The sequence below is a fragment of the Thamnophis elegans genome, chromosome 4, assembly GCF_009769535.1.
Source record: "Thamnophis elegans isolate rThaEle1 chromosome 4, rThaEle1.pri, whole genome shotgun sequence".
Classification (NCBI taxonomy): domain Eukaryota; kingdom Metazoa; phylum Chordata; class Lepidosauria; order Squamata; family Colubridae; genus Thamnophis; species Thamnophis elegans.
In genome coordinates this window covers 86,530,600-86,551,800 of record NC_045544.1, presented here as the reverse complement: position 1 = coordinate 86,551,800, position 21,201 = coordinate 86,530,600, and the positions used below count along the sequence as shown (strand labels likewise).

The 21,201-nt window shown below is 36.7% G+C and overlaps 1 protein-coding gene across 2 annotated transcripts in view; it reads right to left on the bottom strand.

Moving 5' to 3' along the window:
- Positions 1-21,201, bottom strand: part of TP53BP2 (tumor protein p53 binding protein 2) — a 47,403-nt gene that overhangs the window by 5,382 nt on the left and 20,820 nt on the right. For both annotated transcript variants that reach the window (XM_032215360.1, XM_032215361.1), the window contains exons 2-13: positions 18,356-18,503; positions 15,222-15,335; positions 13,677-13,756; positions 12,221-12,322; positions 10,973-11,147; positions 10,376-10,557; positions 9,906-10,070; positions 9,373-9,610; positions 7,661-7,792; positions 6,495-6,649; positions 3,482-3,968; positions 2,175-2,953 (exon numbers count right to left, since the gene is read on the bottom strand). In XM_032215360.1, the coding sequence (XP_032071251.1) occupies positions 2,175-2,953; positions 3,482-3,968; positions 6,495-6,649; positions 7,661-7,792; positions 9,373-9,610; positions 9,906-10,070; positions 10,376-10,557; positions 10,973-11,147; positions 12,221-12,322; positions 13,677-13,756; positions 15,222-15,335; positions 18,356-18,503 (2,757 nt within the window). The remainder of the gene's footprint in view (positions 1-2,174; positions 2,954-3,481; positions 3,969-6,494; positions 6,650-7,660; positions 7,793-9,372; positions 9,611-9,905; positions 10,071-10,375; positions 10,558-10,972; positions 11,148-12,220; positions 12,323-13,676; positions 13,757-15,221; positions 15,336-18,355; positions 18,504-21,201) is intronic.

The window sequence follows — 21,201 nt, the reverse complement described above, 5'->3', positions numbered from 1 at the left end:
TGAGCCCAGGAACCACTGCAGCTTCTTTAAGGAACAGGTTAAGAGATGTTAAAAGAGGCTACTTCTTTGAAGCATGTTTGTAAATCATTAGAACGCAACAGTGCAGTCAGTGAAAAGTTTTTCAGAGATGATGCAGGATTGGATGAGGCAACCAAGAGTCAGAAATAAAGGAGCTATGAAGCAGCATATCCTGGAATGTCTCAATGATCATTTAGGAGTTATGAATAGGACCTTAGTGTGCATAAAATACCCAAACAAACAAAGGATAGGATCTTTCTAGTAGTGTCGGGCTTGAGAAATAGTATGGTGCTACATCAGACGCAAGTAACACAATTATTAGCATAATATGCATTAATTATTTCCCAAGTGGGAAAGATTTCACCACAATACATGATTATACTCAAATATTTGTTGCTAAAAACATCATCACTAAAGCAAAAATTAGAAATTAACATTTTAAGAATGGAAGCAGGCATGCAATATCTTCATAGAATAATCACTGGGAAAATATATATTTTTTAAAGGGAGGTTAAATCAATACTTCAAAAGACTAATCTGATAAGTAAAGACTGAAGAAGGTTAACAAGAGGGAGAGGCTCAACACTTTTAAAAATTCAAATATTTGAGCCTAGAATACAAACATAATATGTATCATCTAGATCAGGGGTTCCCAATGTGGGGCCCACGCCCCACAGGGGGGCAATTTGATTTTTAATGGGGCAATTTGAATCTTGTTTAAACCAAGTGAATGGCCTTTTAGGTTTCCTCCACATGAGTAGAGTTCACTTTTTGAGCAAAATAAGAATCATATGTCATGGGGGGGGGGGGGGGCATCAGGATTTTAGAGATGCTTAGGTGGGGCATGGCCCCAAAAAAGGTTGGGAACCACTGATCTAGATAAAAGGAGTGAATAGCTGCCACTGAGTAAATAACAATAATTCAAAACTATAAAAACACCAGTGACATCAGAATACATTGAAAAGGTAGAATGTAACACGAATAACCTTGTCTCTTTCACTTTGTTTTGTTTTAGAATCAATAGAATGTTAAGATTTGGAATATCCTAACAGGGTTTACAGCAAAGCAAAAGTATGCAAATAATTAAACTAAAGCGTTGTGACAGATAAGTATTAAGTATATCCTGATGCTGGCAGTAACTCAGCAACTTGTATGATAAGTTGAAATTGGAAAGTCTTTATCCTTTTTCTAAAGTGTAGTGTATGTTATAGCACATATTGTACAAAACTATTTCACAGTGAATTTTTAAACATTATAAGATGACGGCAAATTGAAGCATCAGTGAAGAGAGAATGTGTACTACAATGGTCTCCCCAAATTGGCAGACTATAGACATATCAGTATTCTCAAGCCAAATTGAATAGTACTTCTTACTATGATTGTGTGCTTTTGAGTCAATGTTGACTCCTGGAGAAGTTCCTGTAGCATTCTTGCCAAGATTTCAGAAACTGTTTGTCATTGCCTGCTTCCTAGGATGAGAGAGTGTGACTGGCTCGAAGTCACCAGCAGGTTTTATGCCTAAAGTGGGACTAGAGTCTCCTTGTTTCTATCTTGATGTCTTAACCACTACACCAAACTGGCTCTCCACCTCTTACTGTACAACACAGGTTATCATGAAGGCATCTGATTATCACAAACTTCATAAACAGTAACAGTGTTGACTATGTTACCTTTTACAACAGAGCTATTTAACTGAAATGTATTCCACAGAATGCAATACTACAGGCTACCTCTGGTGACTGCCAGCTGCCTGCAATTTGGCAGTTTGAATCTCACCAGGCTCAAGGTGGACTCAGCCTTCCATCCTTCCGAGGTGGGTAAAAAGAGGACCTAGATTGTTGAGGGCAATATGCTGATTCGTAAATCACTTAAAGGTGGCTGTAAAGCAATGTGAAGCAGTATATAAGCCTAAGTGCTATTGCTACTCTAGCATAATAGCCACTATTCACTACTTTACCAACAACATCCATTTCTCATTTCAGTTTGAACAGAGGTTTCAATAAATGAACTCTGAAGATATTGCACAACAGCAAAGTATGTCTAGCAATCAATACAGCTGAATTACCTTAGAGAGAGTTATAGACTGCAGAAGTGGCACAATAAATCATCTTACTTGATAAGTGTCAAAATTATTGAAGCAGTGTGTTTTTACTTACAGGTGGTAAAGAAAATTGTCCCGTGACTTCAGGAGGTTGCATATTGAATGAGTCCTCTCCCAAGTTCTCTGGTTCTCCTGAAGGATACGGAGGTGGTGGGTAGGGAGGATATTCTTCCATGTATATGTCAATAGGTAAAGGCACATCTAAACTTGGTTCTTCCATTTCAGGCTGAATGAGAGAAGTGATGTCAGAAGTCCCCTCAAGAACACTATCTAGTCCTGATGAAGGCAGAGAATTAGTATTGGAATCAGAATTTGGGCTTTCTGCTTCCTCTGAAATAGTTGGCTCAGGTGGAGTAGGAATCACTTCTTTTACCATTTCTGAGTTTAAGTAAGGATTTGGGATTTCTGTTGAGATTTCAGTAACTGTAGCTGAAGTTTGCTTTGATGGATATGATGGAGCGGAAATGGTCTCCATAGCAGCCAGAGTTGTCCTCTGGTACAATAATTTCTGAATGTTGGGCCCATTAGGACCCTCTGGCTCAGTAATAGAACTACGTTTCTTCAGTGGCCTTGGTGCATTAGACAGCTTCTTCCGAAGGGCCTCCAGATCAGCATCACTTTGATTTCGGTACGGATTTGACAAGAAAGGCAAAAGCTTGGTTGGGCTGAGAGGGCGAGGAATACGTTCTGTTTCATTATTTTCACTGGCCGAAGTTGTAGATTCCATTTCAGGCTCTGGACTAGCTGGCTTGCCTTGTGTATTTGAATAATTATTGTCCATCTGCTGCTGTTGGTTTGGGACACCAGCTGCAGCAATAACTGGCTTTCCATACACTAAGGAGCAATTCAGAAAGAAAACCATAAACACTTGGCAAAAAAACCCCTAAACAAATGCACTATGCATCCATTCAACCAATTAAATTCATATCAAAACTGATAACACGACTCACTACTCCAATCAGCTATGCAGAGATCTCATTCATTATATTTTATTAAATGTAAATGGCATTTTTTTCCTTGAGCAATCCTAATCCCAACAAAATAGTTATTTTTAATAACAGCTGACACAAATGCATCTGTAATTTTAGAGCTCATGTTACTACAAAGCACTGACTTAATTTCTCTCTTTTAACAACCTGCAAATAAAGGACCAGTCTTTCCAGCTCCAACTGCTTTAGGGAGGATAAGATGAGGGGACTGAAAGCAAGTTGCAAGTTATTAGCCTTTGCTTTAAATAGAGTAGCTCCTTCAATTCTCACCACAGTTCAAGGTGCTCTTCCCTTTAGAAACAGTTTTTAATTTAAAAAAAAAGAAAAAAACAGAGCATGACATAGCAAAGCAAAAATACCCTTAAATTCTCACCACTTGGGAAATGAGGTCCTCTGGTTTGGGCTTTTGTCAGAGCACTCTGTACTGCCTGTTGAAAGTTCTTCCCAGGGGTTTGCTGCTTTGTATACATGCTGTAGATGGAACTTGTAGTAACAGTCTGTGGCTTTCGAAAAGGTGGTGGAGGGGCTTCTTTGGTTGGCTGAGGAGTGAAAGGTCTCACAGCTGCTGCAGGAGGACTCTCTTGTTTGGGAAGAGCTAGATCCAGATTAGGAGGAGGAGGACCACTTGGGGAAACACATATTTTTTGTTGAGCATATTGAGAGGCTGATGGTGTCAATGCGGCTGGTGGCTTCTGCTTACTTCCTGTGCTGGCAATTGCCAGAGGCAGCTTCTGGACGTTACAGTCAGGCTTAGCATCTGATGAAGGAAGCTGACCAGTTTGGCCAAAATAAGGTAAGTTGATCTGTTTTGGCTTGGTGGGAACAGGTGGTGGTATTTTTGCAACACTTTTAGCGCCCATCTGTGAGTCAAAAACAGCCAAGAAAATAAGACATTCAAAAGAAATGTTATTTTACCAGAAAAATAGCAAAAGATAAATGGTACACAAGATAATGCTATCTATTTTATCATATACTGTATTAGGGTTGGGGTTAGATGGTAGTCACCAATCTCCAAAACATAAATACATAAATATTAAAGGCTGAAATCTCATAAGATTGTCAAATATTGAAAAATGCCAGTGTTCGCACAAAAATCCTTCTATTTAGAACATTTTTAATAAAGAAGATAAACAAAAAAGGGTTCTCCTGTCATGTTTATACTTTTGGCATCTGCAATATCTTGCAAAATCATGACTCCCTCCCTAGTTCCTCATGCTATAAAACAGGGAGGAGGACTGTATTTTCAGAATGTAAGAATCTGACAATGTAGGTTTACAAAAAAGTAGAATTAATTCATAGGGTTGGGATTCCTAACTGGTTTACCCCACAAAGCTAACAACCACCTACCACGGAACACAATACACAATCAAATGAGAAAGAATGACTGTCAGGCCTGCAGTCATATTCCTTTCTGGAGCTTTGGCCTGCCATACCCTCTCTCTTATTTTACTATGCTGTTTCAATAGTGGGAAATTTGGAGGGAAAATAGCAAGAAGTAGAATGTGTTGTTGTCAAAATAAATTCCTTTCTAAAAAGCCAAGCTCATCTATTGTTCTCTACACCTCTGCACCTGACCAGAACTGGATGGGTGGAACTGCCAGTGTGGCAGTGGAAGCTTGGACCATGTGATGGACTTGTAGGTGTGGGGGCAAGATCATGAACTTTCAACTGGGTGGGGAAACCCAGGAAGCTCAGATTCGGGTTTCCACAGATGTACCAACATGTCACTCTTAATAAATTGGAACTTTGAGGAATACTTTGCCTTGGGCTCTGATTTAATTTTGGATGGTATTTGGAATGCTGACAATGACACGATTATGTAAAAGGTATTACAGTCATAATACCTTTAAATTGAGGTTTGAGGTTTGAGGTTTATTGGGATTTATATGCCGCCCTTTTCCCTGAGGGGACTCAGGGCGGCTTACAACCACAGGGGAGGGGAAGTGCAAGGTCAAAACAAACAATTAGTGAACAAAAGAAAAATGATAAAACACAACTTTCATTCAGCAATCAAACACTCGGGCGGGTGATTGGAAACCTATTCCCAGGCCTGCTGGGAGAGCCAGATCTTGAGGGCTGCGCGGAAGGTCTGGATCGTGGTGAGGGTGCGGATCTCCATGGGGAGCTCGTTCCATAGGGTCGGGGCAGCAACAGAGAAGGCTCTCCTCCGTGTGGTCGCCAGTCGGCATTGACCAGCTGATGGAATTCGGAGGAGGCCTAGTCTGTGCGATCTAATTGGTCGGTTTAGGGAGGTAATCGGCAGAAGGCGGTCTCTCAAGTACCCAGATCCACTACCATGGAGTGCTTTGAAGGTGGTCATTAGTATCCTGAAGCGCACCCGGAGACCAACAGGCAGCCAGTGCAGCTCGCGGAGGACAGGTGTAACGTGGGCGAACCGAGGTGCGCCCACTATCACTCGCGCGGCTGCATTTTGGACTAGCTGTAGTCGCCGGATGCACTTCAGGGGCAGCCCCATGTAGAGCCCATTGCAGTATTCCAGTCTGGAGATCACAAGGGCTCGAGTGACTGTTGTGAGGGCCCCCCGGTCTAGGTAGGGCCGCAACTGGCGGACCAGGCGAACCTGGGCAAATGCCCCCCTGGTCACAGCTGACAGCTGGTGGTCAAAAGTCAGCTGTGGATCCAGGAGGACTCCTAAGTTGCGGACCCTATCTGAGGGGTATAAAATTTGACCCCTCAAATTGAGCAGATGCTGAATTTTCTGCCATGATTCCACCAGAATAAAAGAGGTAAGTGACAAATCCTATGCTATTATCTGTGTGGTCAGGAAAAATATACAGGTAGTCCTTGGCTTATAGCCAGTCATTTAATGATCAGTAGGAGTTAAAATGGCCTCGGAAAGCTTAATGGACTAGAAGGCACTTTTTGATTGTTATAAAATGCCGCCCCCCCTCATAGCCATATATGACTGCATTTTAAGTATTTGGCAACCAGCTCACATTTACCACAATTCCCCACCCCCACCCCCATTTCTGATGCTTTTAGCTGCTCCTAGAGGTTCTCTTCCACAACAGCATTTGAAAGGATGGTTTTTATTTCCCCCCACCACTAAGAAATGTGATTAAGAAGAGAAGGAAGAACAAGATAAAGCATAGAATGTATATAAGAGCTCCTCTAGAGCTGGAGAGACCCTTTCTTCTACATATGATGGTGAAAATCTGCTACTTGAATTTGAGTGCACACCTCAGAGTAACCTCTATTGTTTGCTCAATTGTTGTGAGAAATGGAGCAATTTCCCTTTATGGTAAGCTCAGATAATAATTAAAAGTCAATAGGATTTTTTTATCAATGCCTATTGTATCAAATGGACTTAGATACTTCTCTTGGCATATAAAGAAATCAAGATTTTAAAAAACCCACAAAAATACCTGGCCATCGCGCAGGAGGTCTTCGCTACTCTGATTTTTTCTTAGTGTAGTTGTTGTAGGCACAGAAGTACTTGCGTTTGATTCAACAGAATCAAACATGGAAAGGGGGCGCACTTTCTTTTCTCTTTCTCTAAAAGGAACATCTCCTTCACCAACTATAAAAAGACATACTTGGAGTTAAATAGGTATTTGATATCTATATGACAAACACAAACTAAGAAATTATCAGGATTTTATAGCTTTTAAGCTAGGTATAAAGTTATTGTTTTCAGCAAAAAAAACGCATTAGGCTTATTTAAGAAAATCAGCATTAAACTTGTATTTCAAGGACAAATAAGAATGAAGTCATTCTTCATTATTATCTATAATATTTTCAGAAAAGCCTTTCAATTGTGAAATATAGAATGTGCTTGTTGTACTACAACACAGATACAAGAGTCTTTATGAAGAAGCAAGCATTGGATTTAAAATAACATGAAGGCCTTTTGCTGAAGAGATTTGACAGTACCATGAAACATAAGCAAATATAAATAAAATACGCACTGTTAACCAAGTTGAGAAATTAAACTAGCCAAAAAAGGAGAATATTTGTAGCTGAGGGTTAAAATTGGGGGTGGGGGGTCCTTGTTGATTTCGAGTTTGGTTCTTTTCTTGCATATGTTTTATTACCCAAACTAGGTAATATCATCAGTGCTAGTGGAAGTGTGCTTACAGGCAAATGTATCCCATTTTCATGCTTTCTGAAGCATGTCGTCCATATGTAGTATCAATAAAAGAGAATATTTATAACTCAGGGTTGAAATGCACTGATGATGTTGCCTAGTTTGGGCAATGAAATGTCTGCAAGAAAACAACCAAGCTCAGAGAATACTAAGGAGCGCCCTTATACTAGCCATTCCAGTATTTAAAAGAAGTCTCAGAACTCACTGATGTCATTTTTAGAAATGGGGCCTACGCAGTACTTTAGGTGTTTCTATGTACATTAGTCTATTTTTAAAAAATCATATATGCCTCATGACACTTGCTACATTTTTAAAAAATCACAATCTGGCACATGTCTGAACATTTGTCTTTCATTCTGGAAATATTTTGAAATACTAACTAAAAAGGTCTTAACAAATCGTCAATGAAATAAATTATTGAAATCCCCACAGGAGGTAGTTTACCTTTCCCTTCAATGTTGCTACCGACATTTATCACTGAGGAAGTTGAGCCTTGATTGATAAAGTTATCAGTACTTAAGTTATTCCAATCACTGACAGCAAATGGGGGTGGTTTTGAAGCAGCAGTTGTAGTTCCTGTAGTAGAAATGAAGAACAGAGAAATTAATTTTAAACTTACAAAGCTTTATTTTGATAGACGTCTAGAAAAAGGCTCCTGTATAATATATTAATTTTCACATACTACTTTTAACCAATTTGTTCATTCTGGCCAAAGCAGGAAAACATTAAAACATTAAACATTAAATATTTTTATTTTTAAACATTTTGTCTTCTTCTAATCAATATTAGTAGCTAATAAAAGAATATTTACAATGAAGTTAATGCTAGCCTTCAAATAGAAGATGCCCATTTATGGTCAACTCATATCTAAAAGATAAGCTGTTGGCTGTTATAAATCATGAAAATAAATTGGGCATGTTCTTGTATTTATCAAATAGTTCACTTTTTTTGTATTTCCAATATGTGACATACTAGAAAAATGCAGAGCAACACAAATTTTCTAACTACGCATACTCCTGATTATGAGATTCATTTAGTATAGTACATTAATGTTATTCACAAATATCCTAGTTTAAATATCCAGACCCAGCAAATTAAAATAAAACTGCTATCCGCTTTACATATTGATAATGGCAACAGACAGCTTATTTCAAAAAACCTGTATACAAGTTAATAAAGGTCATGAATGAATGCTGAATAAACCCTCTAACAAATCTCTGTTCAATCTTTGTTTCCAAAGCAAAGATATAACTTGGTAAGACTATATTTTACATTCTTTCTCTCCGTTGTAGCATCCGCAGGAAACGTCTGTTTTTAATTTGCAGATTAACATTCACTCACCCAGAGCTATTAGCATTAGTTCACATACAAACAGGGAAATGAATCAATTTTTTTCTAATATTCACCCAGTTCCTTAAAGAAGCTTTTACTTAATAATTTTTGATAACATTTTTCAGATAGAGGAAATATTAAATATTTTCACAAAATTATCAATACATATAAAGTATGAGTATTTTAAACAATGTTACATTTCTAAAAATATAGTGATATAGTATGAATCTTATACTACGTCTTTCTTCCACCCATAATTTTTATTTTATCAGTAACCAAGCTGAAGTCCATAAACGTTTTTGTTCACTGAAAGCACAATTAGTTTTCTAATTATTAGGATCTTTTATGTTTCCAAATAAAACTATAATTGTAATAGTTTTACTTCCAAGATGTTATGTCCACAATAATGTTAACATAACATAGAATATTTCCTAATAATATTAATGGTATATAATTCAAGAAAAAACAAAAATTAGATCATCAGTTTTTACACAATGAGAATTCAAAATAATTACCTAGAAACACTTATCTATGTTTTTGGCATTTATATTATATAGCTATATATTACATGGATATATATATTTGATATATAATCAATATATCCTACTGTATGGTCTGGAAGAATTCTGCATTTAGAAGTAGAATTTCAACTAATTCAACTAATTGAACATAGCATATAGATACATTATTCTTTAGACATCCTGTGGAATTAATTAGGCTAATTAGCGATCTGCAAGACAAACTGATAGAACATAAGCTGACAGGAGGAAATGTCAAAACACTTCATACAAGTAGAAAGCAAAAAGGGGGGAAATAGCATTTACCACTAGGAGCTTTTGTCTGTGAAAGAACACCAGATCTCATGTTTGGCAATGTCTGAGTTTTTAATGGACCATCAACAACTTGTAAGGTTGGAGTCCCATCTGGAAAGGCCGGTTTGACTAACAGTTCATTCCTTGAGGCTATACGTGGCATGGTGGAAGACTGGATATAAGGACCAACAGCTGCCACTCGGCTTGGAGCAGATACAACTGGTTGCGGCTGGTTCCCATCTGAAGACACCTAGGCAAGATTAAAATTGCAGATTAAAAAAGAAATTAAATGCTGTATTGCAAAACTTGTCCAGGAAAAACTCGGTATAAAAAAAAATATCAAGTATTCATTCTACAAAGCATTTCCCCTGATTTAAAAACTAAGTAGATTCATGCTGATGTGTTATTTCAGATGGCTTCCGTGATATAAGAAAAATGCTAAGAATACAGCAGAGAGACCCTCAACAAATGTCACATGCCCACTCGTCCAGCTAAATAAGCTTCCATAGCAGAATGGGATTTTTGTTTTCTTTTCTGGCACTCACTGGTACATTCTCTTTCTGCTGCAGCGCAGCTTTCTTTTTCCACAGCCGTTCCCTCAGCTCATTAACACGCTTATCCATAACTGCTACCTCCGAATTGCGTTTGTTTAAAGAGTCCCTCTGTTGTTGCAGCTTGGCATTCTGCTCCTGGTTTAGCTTGTTCCTCAGCTGAATGCAAAAGAAACAACTTTTTCAGAATGATGCTAGAACGCACCTGACAAGTAACAGAACATTATGCAAAAGTTTGGGAGAAAGAAGTCTGGAAAAGTAGCTTGGTCTAGATTTTAGTTCTTCCCACAAAATGGCCGGTAATTATAATTATATACAAAAAATAACCTAGAAGATGAGATAACTTATGTAAATTGTTATGGATTATATAATTCTTGTTTACTAAGGTTTTTTTTTCCTGAGACAGTTAGAGATACACCACATTTTGCCCTCTTTGGAGGTCTGAAAGGTAGAATTCCAGTTACCTGAAGCTCTTTATACAGGCGGTCAAGCTCAGCTACAGCAGACTGGTTGTCATGGTAACCATCAACCCGGCCATTCTTCAGCATCTCCAATTGCCTAGTAAGTTCCTCTACCTTTGACACAGCCAGTACCAGTTCTCGTTGTTTTTGCTGGAACAAACTGTTCATTTGCTCAATCTCCTCCACTAAAGAGGAAAACAGAATACAATAGCAGTAGTGGAGAAATGACCAAATGTTGGCTGCTCCCAAGATAGCTATTAAAGGGACAGATACCCCTTATTGCTCTCCAGCACAGAGTCAGGAAGAAAAAAACAACAACTAAACATAAAGTTTTAAAGGAAAAACACATTTTATCAATCATAAGCAAAACTGCAGCTGGGGAGTTATAATTTGGAAATGTACTGCCTTATGAGGAATATTATTTGAAAATCTACAATATAATAAGTAAATAAAGATGGTTTTAGAGCATATTTTCCTAGAGGGAGCAGAACACTTTTATGAAATGTAACCTTGAAAAATATTCCAGCACAGCACTAATTATAAATATTGAAATATTAACTTTTCAACAAATCAGAATTTCAAAATTACATTATAGCTCACCTAATTTCCCATTACTGAGCCGTTTCTGTTCTACGTGGCCTTTAAGCGCTCTCACTTTTTTCAGCTTGGCTTCCTGATTCTCAGCAATTTCTTTTAATCTTTTGAGTTTCTCCTGCTCTGCAGCTTGTTGCTGCTGCCGTTGATCCTGCTGTTTCAGAAATTTTAAACGCTGCTCCTACAGGTATACAATGTAAGCATTAAGCCAACTTTAAATACATTGCGGGTAGTTTTCGACTTACGACCACTTGTTTAGTGACCATTCAAAGTTACAGTAGCCCTGAAAAAAAGTAATTTATGATTGGTCCTTACACATACAATGTTGCAGCACTTCAGTGTCACATGATCACTTTTTTTGACTTCTTATCTGGCTTTTGACAAGCAAAGTCGACGTAGGAAAGCAGATTTGCTTAATGACCATATGATTCACTTAACAACTGCAGTGATTTGCTTAACAAACATGGCAAAAAAGGTTGTAAAATTGGGCATGACTCACTTAACAACTGCCTTGGTTAGCAATGGAAATTCTAGTCCCAATTGTGGTTGCAAATCGAGGACTATTTGTAAATTACACTGGTCTATTATTCCTAACTTAAATGAACTCTCTGCAACACATCCAGTGAACACAATTCATTTGATTAGCTCTGTTATTAAGCACAAGCCAGCACCAGCCTGTTACTCACCAAAGAAAGGCAATCAGATTAAATTAAACCTATAGTTTAGGTTACCCAAGTCTCCCAATTATCAACATACCTGGAGAAGAGCTATGTCAATTTTAATAATCAAAATTACATTCAAGGAAAGGGTTAACTATACACAGACACATTTTTTAAATTCTTATATGTGGGGGAAGATTTTATTCTCTTATTAATTTTCCCAACTGAAGAATCCTAAGAGGATTCCAACGCAACAGGATTGATCCTTGGATAGTAAACATAAGGGAAACATACTCTATCCATTGATATAAATATATACTGTGTGTTCCATTAATTTAAATGGATAGCATATTTGACATCGATTCCCTATCCCAGTTTTGCTATCAACTTAATGGGTATCATTGTCACATTCTTAATTCACCTTAACATATAGTTTTCTCCACAGTTTAGAAGAATCTAAAGAATTACAACCCACTTTTAAAGAAATACATACCGCAAAATTCATGCAAAGTTACTTTGTCATGCTTTTTTTTTTGAAAAATTCATAAATTACACACACATACACAAAACAGACGCAAAACAAATTTCAACAAACCTTGTTAGCCAGCAGTTGCTGCTGTGCTTCTATTTGCTGCTGTTGCCGTGCTGCCATTTCCTGAAGTTCTGCCAGCGTCATGTCCATCCGAGGAACAATGCCCTTCATTTTTTAAAAAATGATATTTTGTTGAAAGTCACACAATAAATTTGCCACTAGGTTTCAAATGTAAAAAGCTGCCTTTATATTTGGGGAGTGTTGTAAAGAAGGAATTTAATGTGGAATTATAGTTTCTTGATGAAAAAGACCATAAAGTTACTTTTATCCAGTGGATACAGAATAAAATAATGAAAGAGAAACACTCCAGAAACTGCCATGTCTACTAACATCCAGCTATCCACTTTCTTCACTAACTGAATACCAGAAGCCAAGAGTAAATGAACCACCCAACATGCAAATTATGGGAGAATCCAAGTGCACAAGGCAAATACAGGCTGCTTGCCAATTTGACTAGAGACTAAAAAAATAATTATTCTCTCATCCCAAATATAGCAAGTAGAAAACAGAACCAGGATGTTTACACAGGAAGAACATTTTATACAGAGATTTATCCTCATCCCCAAAGTTTAAAGAAGCCAGATTGCTGACACTTTTCTTAAAATTATTTTCTTTGACTCTTCAAATTAGAGAAAAATAATGCCTCATACTGTACTTCATCTTGCTATACTAATACTTGTTTATCTAAATCAAGTATTAAGTTGCTTATAAAATGAACCTAAACCTGTCAGTCTTTACAAAGATACTAAAGACCTGGTTTTATAGACCCTGTATCTTGCCCTGGCGTAATGTATTTTATTTTATTATGCTTATTATTATTTTTCTTTATATTTGTAACCTTCATTTATTTATTTATTTATTAAAATGTAAAGGCTGCCTGACTCTGGGTGGCTTATAATTAAAAAGAGAAATATTAAAAGGAAAAATCTAAAAAAAAAATCCAAAGAAGCAAAAATCATAGGTGGACTAAAACATAAAAACAAAGTTTCAAAATATTTTTTTCTCCTAGAATCCCAAGCGCTGCACAGCACAACTTTCCTAAAGGTTATGGCACACTTGTCCGTAGAAGGAACTGATTACATAATTCTAATTGAAAGATCCATCTCTTTGTCTGCGGTAAGCAATCTGGGATTGCTTAATCTGGGTAAAACTAGACTCTCTTAAGGTGAACAAAACTCCAAGGTGACAACATAGATATAGCCATGAAATTTTCTTGGTAATAATATGAATACCATTTGCCATTATTTTTTCCCCAAAAGTCCAATCTAGATTACTGTCCTAGAATTCTCTGTGAATTCCACTCAATCTGCTTTAACAAGGTTGGCCAGATGCTACCACCTGTTTGATTGATTGGCTTAAAACATTGTGTGAAATGTTCTGAAAATAAGACATCTGTAAACTTACTAGAATAAATTATGTGCTTAAGTTTTATTTGAGAGTGCAAACTGAAAATACTTACTCCATTCTCCATTCTCCTTTCACCTGGCATTTTAATGCCATTTCTCTTTAAACCTGGATCTTGCATCCATGACCCACTCCCTTTATTAAGTAAAACACAGAAAATATCCCTTTTAAAGAACAGAATTTGTTAAGTATAGCATTTCTTTTATACAACTGGAAAAATGAAATGGTAAAGGAATCAAATTGTTTTGCAATTTTAAATAAATACTTAAAACAATAAATATTAAATAAATACAAAAATAAATTCAAAATGCACATCTCTACATCAGTGAAGAGTGCCTTGTCAGGTTTCTATTGAGTGGCTAGTTATGTAATGAATGCATTAGATTTCTCTGATACACTATATAGAGATAAATAAGAAAACTTTTTTTCATGAAAATCAAAATATTCAAGCTACAGAATAAACAACCCAGCAATTATGTATAATAAAACAAAGGGACTGCTTATACAAAATTGGGACAGTCATGCCATTATAACATTACAATTTTGCAGCTGGGACAAGAATTAAAGATATTTGCTTATCAACCAAATTCCGGGGAAAAAACCTCTCTGACTAATTCATTCATTCAGTCAGTCAGTCAATTTAGAGGCTATTCAACTTCAAATGCAGCTTACAATATTAAAACCAAGAAATCAATAAAGCAATGAGAATGAAGATTATACATAACCAGAAGAAAAAATATTTAATTGAGCCAAATTCCAAACATCATTATAGCTCTTCAATTTTATACATTCAATACAGGTAGTCCTCGACTTACAACCACAAGTGAACCCCAAATTTCTGTTGCTAAGTGAGAAATTTGTTAAGTGAGTTTTGCCCCATTTTACAACCTTTCCTGCCAGAGTTATTAAGTGAATCACTGCAGTTTGTGAAGTTAGTATCAAGGTTGTTAAGTGAATCTGGCTTCCTCATTGAGTTTGCTTGTCAGAAGGTTGCAAAAGGTGATCACATGACCCCGGGACACCTCAACCATCATAAATATCAACAATTTGCCAAACATCTGAATTTTGATCACATGACCATGGGAATGCCGCAACAGTTGTACGTTTGAAAAACGCTAAGTCACTTGTTCCAGTATTGTTGTAACTTTGAACTGTCACTAAATGAACTGTAGTAATTCGAGGACTATCTGTAGTTACTTGGTAAATAAAAGAATGAATATGAATTTAAAATTTTGATAACTGTAAATTATGTTAACCCAGTACTTCCCATCCATTATATCTTGTCTTGTTTTCTTTTTGCTTGTGTAGCCATTTATTTTACTCGTTAAATGTTTTAAAATAAATTTATTTAAAAATAAATCACTTTATCCAAAGGCTTATAAGTATAGCCAATGCACGTTTTGAAGATCATTAGGGCTGGAAGCGGCATGTTTCTCAGAGGGGTGGAAGGAGAGGGATACTGCTCCAAAGGACAGGCACTGCAACAAAGACGTTACGCTTCCTAGCTCCAGATAGAAGGCACTGTTTGATCAAAACTACCTGGAATGTACTCACCCTGATCAATCTTTCAGGATAGGATAGTTTCCATTTTAGCTCTTACCTGTTTCTCGAGTAGGAGGTCGTTCATGGCGAAGAAAAAAGCGAACCTCGTTTCTTTGGACTCCATAGCGCTGTAGAAGATCCAACATACGCTCATTATCAGCTACTGGGCGTTCTGAAAAATAGAAAGCAATTCTGACATATTTTCTCAATTGTGCTTTCCATGCTAAGCATGTGTTTCCTGTTTCATCAGCACATGTTCAGTCTCCATGAATTATTTATCTGATTTATCAAAATATATTTGCACAGCGTCCATAACATTTTTATGTTTAAATGCTATGGCTTCATCCTGCAAGTTCAGATGCCAGAAGGATGTCCCTCAAAAGGATAGTAAAAAAAAATATGGGGAACAAACCTGAGCCATACACAGATCAAACTATTGTTCCAAAGCCAAAGAAATAGGAAACATGGAGACATCTAACAGCTATGACATATTTGTCAAATACAAACATTAACAGCATTATTAGGAAAATCTAAAAAAATCCTTCTTTACTTAGATGGAAGGTGATAAATTTTTTGGGGGGGCCTAGGGTATAGCCTCCATTTCTCATGACCTCAGATTCTTAGTAAGAATGTATTCTGCTTCCTCAAAATCCTTGGTTTGGATAGCTATTGCAATATCATTGCCATAGCAAATTTTTTCTAGAGTTGGTTTCACTAGTGTATAGATTATATAGGAACAGGCCTAGAACAGCATGTTGTCGGAGTGTAATATTTCTAGTAAACCAAAAGAGAAGAATCTAAGTATAGTTAATTTTACTAGATAGATATTTAGACATTTTAACTGGAAAGAAAAAAAGACTATTGTAAATATTGAGACATGGTTTATGTCTATAGCTCAAACAGGAATATATATTTCCAATGGGAACGTATAGTTTTTTGGTAAAGAGAGAGTTTAACTTATTGTTAAATTTTAATATACTGCAGTAAAATTAACTGAAGTTAAAGAATGCCTATATTTTAAGATTCACTCTACGTAACAGTCATGGTCACTGTCATAGCCTTCTACTATCAAGAACTACTGGTCTAGCATGATTACAAATGGCAATCAAGATACAAGGTAAGGCTTATTAAAGAACTGAATGTTCTGCTGCTGATACTACTAATTTAAAGTTTCAAGACACCTAAGCCTGCTCCTATCGATTATGGTACAATGAAACTGATGTTTTGACAAGACAAACTAACCCATTCTGCTGTGACAAGCTGAATAAGTCAGCATGCCAGCACAACACAATAATACACTATGTTCAAATAGCCTTCATTCATTACCACACTACAATATAGTTTAAAACCGCTAGATTGGGAATGTAAGCCAAATATTTACTTATAAGTTTTTAAAGATTCACAACAGATATCAAAAATATGAAGTGATGTTTTCTCTACTTACTTCATATAAGAAGATATATAGGTACTCCTCATATTATGACAACAATTAAGCCCAGAATTGTAATTGTAAATTGTTGAGGTCATTAAGCAAGGTGTTCTGTGATCACCTCGCTTAACAACCACAATCCCAGCTCCCTTAAAGTTAAGCAGAGCACAGGCTGGCTCAAAGAGTAGACGCAAGGCCACACCTCCACTGCAACAAACCTCCAGCGTGCCTGTGGCCTGTGCTCCTGCACTCCCTTAGGCACCCCTTGCACAGCTTCCCACCCCACTGACTTCCATACTCTTGGGTATCTTGCCCACCATCTCATGCCTTGCTCTGCTTAGCTCTTCCAAAGATTACTTTCCAAAAGAGCACCCAGCCAATGCAATATGAAGAGGCCACCTCACACCATTCTGGAGGTGGTTGCCATTCATGTGATCTCTCAGAAGTGCACACATTTCCAAATCGCATGTTTCTGGGGTGCCATTGAGTTTTTAATCTTGAAATATTTGTTCTTCCTGAATTAGTCCAATCAATTTTAAAGCGACCCAAATTGGTGGCCATCATTACATTTTGCAGTTATTTCTGATTCATGGTCCCAGCATTTCGAAAGGTGGTGGTGGTGGTGGGGAATCTCCCTCTCTACTTTTGGCATATCATAGATAGTTGAATCCTACCTTCCACCAGTTCGCTCTCTTTTTAAACTACAAACTCCCAAAAAATATAATCTTTTCCCATACAATATGTGCTAAAAAGCATTCTGGTTATTCTCTTGTGCCACTTTTCCTATTATAGCTTTTTCAAATCCATGACCAAAATTGCACATAGTATTCTAGATATGAACATTATACAGGTAGTTCTTGACTTACAAAAGTTCATTTAGTGACTGTTCAAAGTTACAATGGCACTGAAAAAAGTGACTCTGACCATTTTTCAGATATGCCCTTTGCACTAGTCCCATGATCAAAATTCAGATGTTTGGCAACTGGTTCATATTTATGACTGCTGTTGTGTCCCAAGGTCATGTGATCACCTTTTGCGACCTTTTGGCAAGCAAAATCAATGGGGAAGCCAGATTCACCTATGGCAAGAAAAGTCGTAAAGTAGGAGAAAACTCACTTAACAAATGTCTCAGTTAACAACATAAATTTGGGGCTCAGTTGTGGTCGTAAGTCGAGGACTACCTGTAGATTTGCATATACTACAAATGTTTGCAATGTTTAGCTTTACTTTGAATCTTTCTTCTATTCTTTATGAATCTATCCACTGTCTACAAAAATCGTAGGCCCTATCAGAATATATTGTACAGTATATGAAGTTAGAGAGATGATTTTTTTTTTGTCCAATAGGTATAACTCTGTATTTATATAAATTGAATTGTATTTTCTATTTGGTTAAGCATTCATCTTCATTAAAGGTGAGCATTTCATCCTTACATTTGCATTGTAGCATCCTAACAACCTTTATTGGACATGAGCTTTATGGGTAGAGAAGGAAGCTTATTTCATAGGTATGGAATGCTCTTCTTCAGGAGAAGCATTCTTAAGAACATTCTTAAGCATTTTTAAGAGATATTAGGCAAAAAAAACTCTACTCATTATTCACAACCAAGAAAGCAATCTTTCTAAAAGTGTCACAAATATTGAACTGTGTGATCCTTTACATGATCCTGTAACTACATATATTTAATTAAAGATGATTTCATAATACCCTAGAGATAATTCTATAAATGGCCATGCAAGTAAAAGTAACCATGATATACATACCTAATCCACCCCATACTTCTGCCAGATGACATTCCGTTTCACTGGGCTCTTTGCATAAATCTACTACATCTTTGCAAGTAGTTTCAGGAGTGACTGGTACTTCCGTGAAGTGTTGTTCATTGTTAGTGAGGTACACTGTAAGAAACATCTGGAAGAGAACAGTTGTGTTCAATCAGTAACATTCATAACCTATATTAGAGAAGTTCCAATGTTTCATTCATATATAAAAGATTTCCCATTAAATATATATCTTGCTGCACATTGATGATGTTGGAAAAATCATGTTACCTCATTTTATTAAATATTAATTCCACTACCAAACTTTTAGGAAAAAATACTAATGTTATGTACACACAGCCTCTTGATTTCACTCCTGTCAACCAATCAGTATATCATGGGTTAGCTATAAAATTATTGATCTTTACAACTGCATCTCTATATACGGCAATAATAAACCAACTATACATTAATTTACACCAAGTCTTATATCTTATACTTTGTTAGATTTGCCACTGATCAATAATATTTAGAGAGTAGGTGAACAGTAAATGTTTAAATTTGAAAACAGCTAATTAATATAAACTACAGCTTATGTTGTTGTTTTTAAATTAAGACCAATTCTAGTCACAATGCATAACAATTGACTTTGGTATCAAAGGTACCACACATCAATAGTTGAAAACACAAGACAGAGATCCTGTACTTATGTTCTGCTTGTAAGCTTCTATTAAGTACAGGCATCAACATTATGAAACCACCATTTTATTAGATTTGATCATAATTCAGTTTGGCATTTATGTTCCTTACCTGAATCCACATTAAAAATGCTTGCCCTCACATTGCCTAAATACTTTCCTGTCCATGTACCAATTACATCATTGCTAAATAAAAGTAGTCCTCGGCTTACAACAGTTCATTTAGTGACCATTGGAAGTTACGACGATACTGGAAAAAGTGACTTATGACCATTACAGCATCCTCATCGTCATGTGAGTAAATTCAGATGCTTGGCAACTGACTCATATTTATGACAATTGCAGTGTCCTGGGACAAAGTCAATGGGGAACCCAGATTCACTTAACAACCATGTTACTAATTTAACAACTGCAGTGAGTCACTTAACAAATGTCACAAGAAAAGTCATAAAATGGACAAAACTAACTTAACAAATTTCTCATTTAGCAACATAAATTCTGGGCGCAATTGTGGTCATAAGTCAAGGACTACCTATATAGATCTCAGTAAAGAGGAGTCTCTAGGACTGGAATAAACAGTATAATAGGAAAAACAAGTGGCCATAGAAAAGTAGAAATTAAAATGGAAAACATCCACATTAAGGATACGCGAGCTAAAAAAGTAACATTTCCTTCAAATCAAGATCAACTCTTGCAGATTGTCGAGGTCATCTTCCTGCCAGCTGTAAAATTAGTTTGCAAGCACTTTCTTCTGGGATATCCCCCCCCCCCCCGTTTCCTAGTTTACATTACAACCTTGATATTTCTTGGAGGTCTTGCTACTTCCATCTATTAATCAGGCCAACCCTGCTGAAGTTTCCAAATCAAGAAGAAACACTGCAAATGTTAACATATGTTGAGACTAAATATGCTATTCAATGCAAAAATTGTATTGTCAGTTTCCCTGACGCGTTGTTTTGGTAGCTGGTTTACCGCAACATCCTATAGAAATGAATGTCCTTCTAAATTCTTAAACTGAAACTCTTTAATTGAAGCTCTTCAACTCTCTGTAATTTTTTGTCTGAAACGTATTTAAGTATTTCCTAATCTCAGCACAACCATAACTTTAATCCAATGTCAAATAATTGCAAAAAAAGAGTTCTCCCTTCTGTCTTAAAGGATGCCACGTGTATCCCTTGCTGAAGAGACCATCTCTTAGGCTTGTGGTCTTGGATAATTTTTGCCTGTTCTCCAACCTCTCATTATTGGAAATGGAAAGCATGAGGAGGACAATCAAAATAGATTCACTTCACTCTTTCGTACAGTATAAGATGAGGCAGAGACAAACTCTGTCAACTCTCAAGATTATATTATTATACCCTACAACAATAAAGTACCTAGATCTCTGTGTTGTGTTTCTTCACGTTATAATATTGTTACAATTAATAATTATAATTCCAATTACATATAATTATAATAATTTAAATAATTATAATTTCAACTCATATGCTGCCCAACTTGAGGGACTGCCATAGTAATGTTGTTGTTGTTAGTTGCAAAGTCATGTCCAACCCATTGCGACCCCATGGACAATGTTCCTCCAGGCCTTCCTGTACTCTACCATCCTCTGGAGTCCATTTAAGCTCACGTCTACTGCTTCAGTGACTCCATCCAGCCACCTCATTCTGTCGTCCCTTTCTTCTTTTGCCCTCAATCTTTCCCAGCATTAGGCTCTTCTCCAATGAATCCTTCTTTCTCATTAGGTGGCCAAAGTATTTGAGTTTCATCCTCAGGATCTGGCCGTCTAAAGAGCAGTCAGGGTTGATCTCCTCTAGGACTGACCGGTTTGATCGCTTTGCAGTCCAAGGGACTCACAGGAGTCTTCTCCAGCCATAGTAATACTGTTCCTAATATGTGGAATAGATAAACCCCAGGCTTAATTATAAGAGATTATGTCCCAAGAAGAATGGAACCAGCACCTGCCAATATCAAGATGACTCTCCATATAGGTATGCCCAGTCCATAAACTAAGATGGCATGATTGTAATCATTATCTACACCAGGTAATATGTTATTTGGTCTTCCCAGCACAACTAATGACAACTGTAGTACATAACCTAGCAAAGGAAAATAATGATCATCCACAGAGAAAGCACCCACTATGCTCCTACT